The sequence below is a fragment of the Melanotaenia boesemani genome, chromosome 16 (assembly GCF_017639745.1).
Source record: "Melanotaenia boesemani isolate fMelBoe1 chromosome 16, fMelBoe1.pri, whole genome shotgun sequence".
NCBI classification, from domain to species: domain Eukaryota; kingdom Metazoa; phylum Chordata; class Actinopteri; order Atheriniformes; family Melanotaeniidae; genus Melanotaenia; species Melanotaenia boesemani.
The window spans coordinates 17,543,900-17,555,169 of record NC_055697.1 but is presented as its reverse complement, the minus strand read 5'-3'; the positions used below and the strand labels follow the sequence as shown (position 1 = coordinate 17,555,169).

General features: G+C 37.5%; 1 protein-coding gene across 1 annotated transcript; it reads left to right on the top strand.

Annotated features, from left to right (window-relative positions):
- The first annotated feature begins 3,658 nt into the window (after positions 1-3,658).
- On the top strand, positions 3,659-10,064 carry mat1a (methionine adenosyltransferase I, alpha). Its single transcript, XM_042010995.1, has 10 exons — positions 3,659-3,897; positions 5,210-5,287; positions 5,565-5,687; positions 5,776-5,888; positions 6,178-6,321; positions 7,164-7,289; positions 7,373-7,465; positions 8,100-8,282; positions 8,390-8,523; positions 9,611-10,064. The coding sequence occupies exons 1-10, from the start codon at positions 3,840-3,842 to the stop codon at positions 9,711-9,713; spliced, it is 1,155 nt and encodes a 384-aa protein (XP_041866929.1). The 5' UTR covers positions 3,659-3,839; the 3' UTR covers positions 9,714-10,064.
- Positions 10,065-11,270: the final 1,206 nt, after the last annotated feature.

Here is an 11,270-nt window from a genome sequence, read left to right as displayed (position 1 = left end):
GAATGGGCCACTTGGATCCACACCAGTCACTGTAAGAAGTTCCAAGGTGAACCACCTGATCCTTTAGCTGTGTCTTCCAGCCACGGGGCACAATAATCCCTTGAGACCAGCTCCAGTAACATTCTAGTACCATTACTGGTCATCTTGTGTCGCTTAAAAGGACACCTCATCATGACCACCTTCTTCTTGGGCCTGCTTCTGGCTGCAGCCCTCCTCTGGTCTCTCTGGTTGGATTTGGCACACAATTCTCCCACCAGCTCCACATCTCCACCTGCCAGGAAGCGCCATGAGTCACATGAAGTGGATCATTCTGAAGTTTCTCTGTTAATTCCTTATGATGACTGCAACCCCAACTTGCCCAACAAATAGTTGTTGTTTGATGTTAGAGGAATGCATATTTTTCTTCTATAAATTTTCACTTGTGGGATTTGTTAAATAATCAAAGAGTGAAATGTAATGGAAAACTTTCATGTCATATGTACTCTATGTGTCTAGACATTTTGTACTCACAGTTAATCTCACTTATTGTGGAGGAAGTTAACCTTCACCCTGCTTGTTAGATACATTTACCTATTTAGCGAGTTCTTCTTAAATAAGTTCCTGTTTTTTGGTTTCTTCGAGGTTACTTGAATGTCAGAGGTTGTTCAAATGTCGGTCAGAGGTTGTTCAAATGTCGGTCAGAGGTTGTTCAAATGTCAGTCTGACCACAGAATGTTCCATGACACCATGACTTATCTTCACCTCTGAATGACACTGTGCCCTGCTTGCCCAAGAAGCATAGTGTAAAGCCGTGGTTCCCATCTATTTTCCTTGGGGACACCCTTCATGCCTACACCCAAAAGCCATAGACCCCGTGCCCCACCCCGTGCTGAAACCATAATTTGTTTTAAAAGTGAGATTCTCACCATAAATAATGTGTGTGTGTGTGTATGTATATATATATATATATGTTATTGCTGTACAGCAAATTAAAATTAAAATTTTTCTTTTTAATGCAGTTTTAATTAAGAATTAACAACAACAAAGAGTATGTCATTATTTTTAAGTAAAAATAACAGATGAAAACCACAAAAAATATTACATTTGTTCCTTTCCAATAGACGAAAGAAACTGACACTAACATATTGATCCTTTCATGCTAGTATCAATTAAATACCAATACCATCAATGTTAAAATACTGTTTGCCCACCATCAGTACCAGTTTGGATTAGTAAAATTTATTTTCTATATGTTTGGTTTTTTCAGTGAAATAAAGGGCTTCATTAATGGCTGGTGTCATTTATAAGATGTGCTTTGTTTTATTTTGGTTTTTCATGTTTGATTTTTTTTTTTTTTTTTTTTTTTTTAGCTCAAGAGTATGCAAAGCTTCTCTAGACGAGTACTAGAATTAAAATATGTTAACTATTAGTTCAACTGTGTGCTATTAGCTAGCTAGCACTATTTCAGTCTGTGATATTAGCGACTTTTCCTGTTCCATTGTGTAAATATTTTAACTGTTTTCATATTTTCATGTGTTTCCGTAACACTTAAATATTTTTTTATCTGTTGTAGTAACTGCAGTACATTTAACTGAGCTGTTAAATTGAACATTTTTTATGTTACTTTTAGTAAGTTACCATTAGCTTTTAGATTTTCTGCTTGTTTGTCAGTTTGTTTTATTTATTTATTTATTATGAAGGGTTTTTTTTATATTGTTTTATTTTTAAGTACCTGATCAGTGTTATCATTACCCCGATTATTTAGTAGTTCCTGTTTGATGTCAGTCTGCTGGCCTGGTATAAGAGCAGACAATTCATTTGTCTTGTCAACAAAACTATATCACTGTTTTTCATGTCGTTTGCTGTTTGAAAAAGTTTTCAAGCTCCACATCAAATGTCCACATAAGTCCCGCAGGCATGTCTCAGTTTTATTAAATCAATGCTTAGACCAACTCTATAGTTACTATAGTTCTTGTTTCAAATCCACCTTAAATTGGGCTTAAAGCACTCAGGAAGAGTGGTATTTTATGCATAACAGAGAGCTACTTAAAATTCCTGTCTCATTTCATGAAGCCAACTCAACACCAGCTGAAATTAGAGCCAGATGAGGGAAAGATTGAGGGCAAGAGTTTGTGTCTGGACTGTTTACACTGCAGTAAAGAAAGATCTGTTCACTGTTGTAGAGAGTGCCTCACCAGTGGCAGCAAATTGTAGAAAGTTGGATTATACTGTTTTAATTGTTTTTTTTATTGAATTTAATTTCTTACTGCAGGTAGAGCTCAGGTAAAATAAAAAGTGCCATCTGCTTCTGTATGTCTGACAATCACATTGTTTCTCAGAGTATGTTTCCATGTACATATACACTACTGTACAACTTCTGATTTTCTGTTAAAACACAGGCACAGTGAGTCACCTGAAAGACTATGATCTATCTCAGAGACACATCTTTGTTATTTAATCGGGAAATGGCTCGACATATGCTGCAGTTGTGTGCGGAGTCAACAGCCTTAGGCTGGGAGTTGGATGGAAAACAGCATTTACACAACAGATGTCTGCTCCAAACTTAATTATTGGCAGTGAGTAAAGGTAACTAATGACATAAAACTGTGCTAAAGTACACATTTTTAATATTTATATTTTATGTTGTACAGTGCATTTCTTGCCCTGTAAATTTCAAAGGGAAATATTGGAAATTGTAACCTACACAATGCCATTTTTAAACATAGAAATGATTCAATTTTAATGAAAAAACTAAATACCCCATATAAGTAAATATACAACTATCATGGCCTCCGAAAAGACCAGTCATACAGTGTAAATGGACATCATCTTACCTTCTTTTAGAGTTGGAAATAAATATTTTCAACACTGGTTAATCTCCCCCTTCTGTGCTCAAATATTTGTTCAAATATTTAATAAAAACGTGTTTTTAAAAATAGTAAAACAAGTTCAAAGCCCACCCTGTAGCTATTTTTGTAGGGCGCTCCTTACACAGGTCACCAACAACATTTAAAAAGACACCACAGCATCAAGTAGCTCAGTTAGTTTTAGTTTATTGACTATAAGGACTTTTCAGTTGAAATAGTCATGTTTGGGGCTAGCTCCAAGAAAATTAGCTTGGCCAAATCTTCTTGGTTACTTGATGTAGTTTGGTGCAAATGTTCTATATAATATCCTTAAAAAAATGTTACAGACTTTATTTTTTATCGATTTTCATTCATTGTTGCGTGACTTACAGATTTTACAACCCAAACAGATTTCCCTCATGGGATGTAAACAGGACTTATTACATCACCTCTGCTGTTGACAACAATCACCTTTATTCTGTAGGTTGCCCCAGTCTGGCTGAGTCCCAGCAGACGGAATTGTCCCACTGCTATGATGAGGGGAGGGGACGTAGTTTAGTTTCTTCCTCCAACTGGGAGGGTGACAACACCCTAAAGCAAACCAGCTGAAGCAAGTGATACATGTAAACACACAACTATACTGTTGTACACACGGGGTTAATAATCTGTTGCTGTGAGCTGAAACACCCACCCATCATCCACTCCCCCCTGGATTGGTCTGTCCCATGGATTCACATGACGTGTGCGTGTGTATGTGTTTGTGCACGAGTGACAGAGTTTGCGCATATGCATGTGTCCCCTTGGCTATATATATTGAGCCATGTGGACACAGACGTGGAGTTTTGTAGGAAAAACTCTGCATTGGCTGCAGGGCTGCTGGATCCCTGTTCTTCGTTACTCTGGGGAAGAGAAGCAGAAGGAATATAAAGTCACTGTCAGATCTCTCTGGACTGTTTGCTGCTGGAAATTTAGAAACGTCACAGAGTACTTGGCCCTGCAGAAAAAAATTGCGATATGCTGGACGATGGCTCTTTCATGTTCACTTCGGAGTCCGTAGGAGAGGGACATCCAGGTGAGTCCTTAATTAACTTTAGCCACATGTGCACACAGTAAAGTACCAATATTCGTTACAACTTGTCAACTGTTTTCTTTTTTGCAATGAAAACATAAAAAAAATATATAAAATTTCTACATTTTTCTAACTATACTAAAACATTCATATGTGTAAACATGATGTAAGATAGACAAAATGTCCAAAATGAGTCTTGTTGTATGTTGTGTATTTACTCTTCAAGCATGTTTGGTATTCCATTCACAGCAGCATGTGTTTACTGCTCTTCACTCTCACTTATGAACAGCAAAAGGTGAGTTGTGCACACCAGGGTGGTGTAAGGTTGCATGCTGGAGGAAAAAGAAAAAAAAACAATCTGGAGTACAGCCCCCTTACAAGAAAGTTTGTTTAACTAGTAAGCTAACGATAAAAGTTAAAGTACACTCTGTCCTGTCCTCAGCTGCATGTAGATGCCCCTCGTCCACCCCTGTCAATGTGTTGTAATCCTTTTACAAATATGTAATCTTACAAAGTCCTCTGTGAGGAATCGATAGTAAATGCAGTTCAGTAAAACCAGTTGTTCAGTTTCACAGATAACGACAGAACATTTGACACGTTTGCTTCTAGTTGTCTCCTCATCTGCACTGTTTAATAAATCACATGGATCATCTTTTTGCGGACACATCTCTGTCCAATGTGCATCTCGTCGTCGATAAAAACAGACAAAAAGAAAGCATCGAGTAATTTGATTTGAATGATTCGAAGTTTGAATGATAAAAAATGAACTGAATCTTTGTACATTCAGAGGTTTGTGACCTTGGTGGGAAGCAGCATGGCACACCTTTTGATTTGATAACACATCACAAGGTCTGGACTGTTCCCACAGATAGCGGCCTTTCTTTTTTTACATGCTGCTCCGCTCCTGCAGGGAGAAAACTAAGTCAGAGTCAGTTTAAGCTTATATGAAATTGGTGTTCTGAAATTAAATACTCTTTAGAAGTCCATGCAGCCAGATGCTGAGGTTGTTTCTGATGTAACCTGTGTACTGCATTGCTTCAGCAGGATGACAAAAAAAGGGGGGATGAATAGGGCGGCTTGTGAGGCATTGTCCCACTGCTGCATTCCTATCACACTGGTACAAGTTAAACACCAAACTCCTCCTGTTTGAAAAATTAATGTGTGACCCTTCGAAGAAATAAATGCAACCAAGAACCCCAACGCTAACATCGCTTATTCAAAACACACATAAAACTTTTCTTTTTGTCTTTTACACAGGAATCAGTGCCTGTAAAAAAACAGACTAGTAATTTAAATGACATTATCTTCTCCACAGACAAGATCTGTGACCAGATCAGTGATGCAGTTCTGGATGCACACCTGAAGCAGGACCCTGATGCAAAAGTGGCCTGTGGTAAGTGATCTATAATTCAGGCTGAAATAAACAGAGATACAATTATCTTATCTTTTTTATACCTTATCTTAAGTATGTCAAATGACAGAATGTGACCAGTTTAGCAAAGAACAAACAAATGCATTTACCAGCCTCAACATCTCCTGCAATGTTGGGATTTTTTACTACATCACAGTTTTAACTCGATGACCACTATGACCTTGCTTACGACAACAAACAGACTTGTCATAGCCTTACATTTAATATTGCATATTTAATGTGTTAATTTTGTTGACAGAGACGGTATGTAAGACCGGCATGGTATTGCTCTGTGGTGAGATCACATCTCGGGCCAATGTGGACTATCAGAAGGTGGTGAGGGACACCATCAAATACATCGGCTACGACAACTCTGAGAAAGGTGAGAAAAATAACACACAGAGTTACAAAGCCAGAGGTTGTATCTTCTCTTCGTCGTCAGTTCTCAGCTGTTCACTTTCCATCCGCAGGTTTTGACTATAAGACTTGTAATGTGCTGGTGGCTCTGGAGCAGCAGAGTCCAGACATTGCTCAGGGCGTCCATGTTGACAGACAGGAGGAGGACATTGGAGCTGGAGACCAGGTGGGACTGCTGCAACAGGAAAATTCCTCATCATTTGGCTCTTGTTGGCTTGAGCGCAGTGTATACTGACAAAAAATTAAATATAAAAACTGTTGCATATAACAACCATTAACACACTTTGTGGGGTGAATGTTTACAAATAGGAATCAGCTGATTTGATCAAATTAATATCAGATTTCTTTCTTGCCTTTGTTTTTGTTATAATTTTAGCAGTTTTTTTCTCTGCTGATGATCAGATGTGCCATTACAACACAGTTTGCATGTTTTCTGACTCTTTCCCTCTTTGCAGGGTTTAATGTTTGGCTACGCCACAGATGAAACAGAGGAGTGTATGCCTCTTACCATCGTCTTAGCTCACAAACTCAATGCAAAGATGGCTGAACTCAGACGCAACGGCACTGTCCCCTGGCTGCGTCCTGACTCTAAAACACAGGTGAGGTTGTTAATATAACCTATGCAAAATGTGTCTTGAAGCAACACAAAGGTAGTCTTTCTGTAAACTGCTCAATTTTCTGGATGTCTTTCAAGAGATTATTGTGGTACCAGCACACAAAATCGGATCAACAGTAGCTGTTGCAAGAATTAAAGTAAAGCTGTCTGTACAGAAATAATAGACTCTGATTTAGAGCCAGTTAGCTGTTGAATGCAAGTCGGATATAAACTTGGTAATGCCTTTCATTTCCAAGGCAAAAGTTGCTGTGGGATAAATGCTAATTTCACATTTGATCAGGATGTTTCAAAGAGCAGGTGCATCATGAGACTCAGATATCTCAACTATTTAGGAGAATGGGACACAAGTCAGGAGTTTGTTCTCTCTGAAAAAGTTAGAAAGTTAGCGGATATAACTTGGAAAGTGTACGTCTGTCAAAGAAAATGGGCATTTCATCATTTACAATAAACAACATCATTAAAATATTTAAAATCTTTAGGGAAATCTCTGCATGCAGAGACTGAAGACCAAAATTAAATCACCGTGATTTTCAGGCAGCACTGCAATAAAATAAGGAAAAGAAATTTTTTGTAGTGGAAATACATTAATAGGTTCACAGACACACACACTTTAGAAAACTCCATCCACAAATATTATCACGTCATGCAAATAAAAGACGTGATAAAGACATGCGGCCGTCTTCCCTAGGTTCAAGATGAAAGGAAGTGAAATGGAAAATTGTCTGAAGAAGTGCCATCATGCGGCTTATTATCAACACAGTTCAACAAAAGTTGAGCATTTCCCAACAATGTTTACCAACTTTTGAGTGTGTGTTCATCCAACAGGTGACAGTGCATTATGACCAGAAGGATGGCGCTGTAATCCCAAAGAGGGTTCACACCATCGTGATCTCTGTCCAGCACGACGATGGCGTTTCGCTGGAGGATCAGCAGAGGATCCTGAAGGAGAAGGTACACTCCTCACTGGGCTTAGACTGCTGAGTTGTACAAATGAAATCACACTTCTGATGTTAATGATGAATTATCCCTATCAGGTGATCAAAGCTGTGGTCCCTGCTAAATATTTGGATGACAAAACCGTCTACCACCTCCAGCCCAGTGGGCGCTTTGTCATTGGAGGACCGCAGGTTGGCATCACACACCAAACTGTTCTGTTTTTATTTAAGTCTTTAAACTTTTATTGAATCAGGTTATAAGAATTTTAAGATTTCAAATCCCCTTTTTTCAAGTTTGTCCTGGCTCAGGATAGTTAATGATAAAACAAATCACATGAAATGTACATCACAACCATTAAAATGTCACAGACTAGCCTTTGACTTTCTATATTTCTAAGTTTAATCATTTTTAAATCTTTTACAATGTAAGTAAATGAGAAAATCCTCAAATCCCCTTGAGAGCTTATTTCTCTTTAATCTTATTTCACATTGAAAGGTGCTTATTCAGGTTATTTGGGTTTCTTCATACAATGCCCCATGTTAAAGGGGAGTCAGCATCATATTTAGCAAGCAGTTGTGTTTTAGCTTCTACAAACAACAAAATTAAAAATATATTTGAGATTGTCAATGAGACTCCAGTTGTACCACCACTGCATATCAGCTCTATATATGATGTAGCTAAAACTTCAGAGTCTTTAGCAATGCAGGAGAAATTTAGGATTCGTGCTGCATGTTCAAATGGAAATTTATTTTCCTGCTTATAAAATTAATTGTGTAATAAAGTCACCTCTAGTTTTTGCTCATTGTCCTTTTGTTTCCTCTTCAGGGAGACGCTGGTGTGACAGGCAGGAAGATTATTGTAGACACATATGGAGGTTGGGGGGCTCATGGCGGCGGAGCTTTCTCTGGCAAAGACTTCTCAAAAGTCGACCGCTCAGCTGCTTACGCTGCTCGCTGGGTGGCCAAATCTCTAGTGGAGGCCAAACTGTGTAGGAGAGTTCTGGTTCAAGTGAGTTCAGAGTTTCGTCATACAGTACCATGCAGAAAATCTGCAGCTGGGAATAAATACAAGAGATTCTGATAAAATAGTTGTTTCCATGTCTTTATGCGCTACAGGTGTCATATGCGATTGGAGTGGCCAAGCCTCTGTCCATCTCTTTGTTCACATACAGTTCCTCCCAGAAAACAGAGGCAGAACTGCTCAAGATTGTCAACAAGAACTTTGATCTGCGGCCAGGAGTCATTGTCAGGTAAACACAATGATATTATGATTATATTATTATTATTTACATTTTTAGGAAATCTCCACTAAATTGAGTTTGCCCAACCCATAAATCAGGAAATGCTTTCATAATTTCCCAAGTAAAAATGTCAAATTTCTTCTAAAATATGAGGACTGGCTGTCTGTTGTTGCCATAGAAGATAGATAAAAATGACTTTTCTTATTTCAGAAATTAAATGATCAAACGAGACAGAATAATTTTTAGTCATCTAGTGAATTTCATACATATTAGTGCTTCACATAAATGCAGCACAGGTTTATGTAACACACTAATCACATGAAAATATTTGAGAAAAGAGAGTTCCGGGTTAATATGTCTTATGTTAATAAGTTAGGATAAGAACAAATTCAGACAAAATAATGCCTGATTGGTGGCCTTCCTCTGATCTGACTAACCCCATGGTTTTTTCTTTGTGAACTCACATATCTCATACAGCAGCGTTGCAACACAACAACATAAAATCCATCACAAAATGGCTCAAACTAATTCCATGATGGCGCTGAGAAGTGTAAACGTTCTCTCTTAGGTATCTCAACTATTTAAGATATGGAATAATAATGTCCTTAAAATTTATATATATTTATTTTAAAAAAAAAGAAGAAAAAGTCAGGTGGTAAACTGATACTTTAATGTTTCAGTTTCTACAAATGTTTGTTTCTAACCACAAAATGCAAGATTGCACAAATATAAATAGTGAGTTACTTGAGACATTTACTCAAGAAAAATTAAAATAATTTCAGTGTAACAAGAAAAAAAAATGAATAGATAAATCAATAATTGTAGCCACTGCAGAAATTAAACTCCTGGCTGTCTATGAGCTGCAGTTCTCCAATTCTACCACTGGGTGGCAGTAAAGTTCGCTCCTATCCAATTTCTCCCACTTATTATTATATACTTGTAGTTGATTTGCATTGTGACAAGAATATGGCATGAATCACAATAGTTTTCTCGCATATGCATCATATACTTTTTATACTTTCATCAAATTAAAAATATATTTAATTTTTTTTTCTGTCTGTTCTTAAATGATGTTGCATTTCTGTATCCTCTGCAGGGATCTGCAGCTGAAGAGGCCGATCTACCAGCAGACGGCCTCTTACGGCCACTTTGGGCGAGCAGAGTTTTCATGGGAGGTGCCAAAAAAGCTTGTCTTCTAAAACCATTCCACCTGGCTGCTGTGTTCAACCTCACCTGAAGAACAAGACGTCTCTTGGTGGCCAGCAACTTCCATCCCCATCAACTGATAAGACATATTTAATAGAGTGAACTAAAGCCAAAGTAAGAGACATAAGACAGCTTTAAAGATGTGACAAGATAATTAGAATGGTTGTTGTTAGTGGACATTTAATGGGAGGTTCTTCTAAAAGAAGAGAGATGTTGCAGGTGTTTTTTGTTTTCTTTTTTTAACCCCTGTTTTCCCTTAAAACTCTAACATTCAGTATTTGGTGCTTTAAAACTTAGGTGCAGTTGCAAGGCAAATATCTTCCCTGATAAAGGTACACCATGGTTAAAAAAAAAGAACATGTACTCTGAAGATACTTGTATAAGTGTTGCATTATGGGGCCAGTATGATGTACAGAAACAACCTCAGTGCTTCATTCTTATAGGGTGCTGCTGACAATAGGGGCTCACCTACTGTGTCACAAGTGTGAATACTGCTCAACCAAAGGCTCGACTTTAAATAATTGTTTTTGTGATAATAGTAAAATGCCTTTTGTGAGTTTCACGTTGTAATTTGTGCTACAGGAAGCTGTTTGCACTGTTACAGTCATCATTTTATACAGGGTCATTAAAACACAAATCCCTTTTTTGGCATAAATGTGTTACTATCAGTCAAATGTGAAGAATTTTTACACCCCATTTCTTTTCTGCCATCCTCTCATCCCTGCATTCATTTAAAATGAAGCAGAGCTCACTCGGTGACAATTTATTGCATTTTCACTGTTTCTATGACTCGTTTCTGCAAATTATTAGTTATTTGGAGCTTAACAGAGGATCAGCCTCGTCTTTCTCTGCCTCAGCAGTGAATTGCTAAACTGCGGAGAGCAAAGCTTTTAGTGAACCACTGATGTCTTAAAGTTGCAGCATTTTTATGATGTTATAGTCCTAAGCTGATCTGCTGTGTTGCAGATGTAAATTTGCCTTAATTTATACATTCAGCTACCCTGGTGTCTTAATGTAAGAGTTTACTGTATCTAAAAATGTCTCTAGTTCACTTCACATCTTCATTGTGGAGTCAAAGACCCTAAACCCTTTGATTTAGAGGTGAAAGGGGGGAGCGCTTATTAGTTATTTTAATCATGAGCTTTCAGTTTTGTGTAATCACAAAGTATTTTATCTAATTTTGTCCTTGTCAAGCACTTCTGAGATGGATCTAGACCAGAAACTAGATACTAGATAACTTTATTGATGAGCATTATAAACTCTGACTACTGTCGAGATTTTTTATAATTGGGGTTTTCGTCTGTTTAACATGTTATCTGACTGTGTCATCCTCTGCCAGCTTTAATGGCAGAGAAACTGGATAACATAAATAATTAAACAATAAAAATATTACTGATATAAAGCACTGTCTGATCCTTTTCAGCTATACACTTACAGTATATTCAACAAGTTGTCCCACCTAAAAATTTTCTTTCAACAAATTTCTGATTATTTTAAATATTAAAGCCATGAGCTAATTGTTTATGAAGTTACAGGCAAATTTACATTTT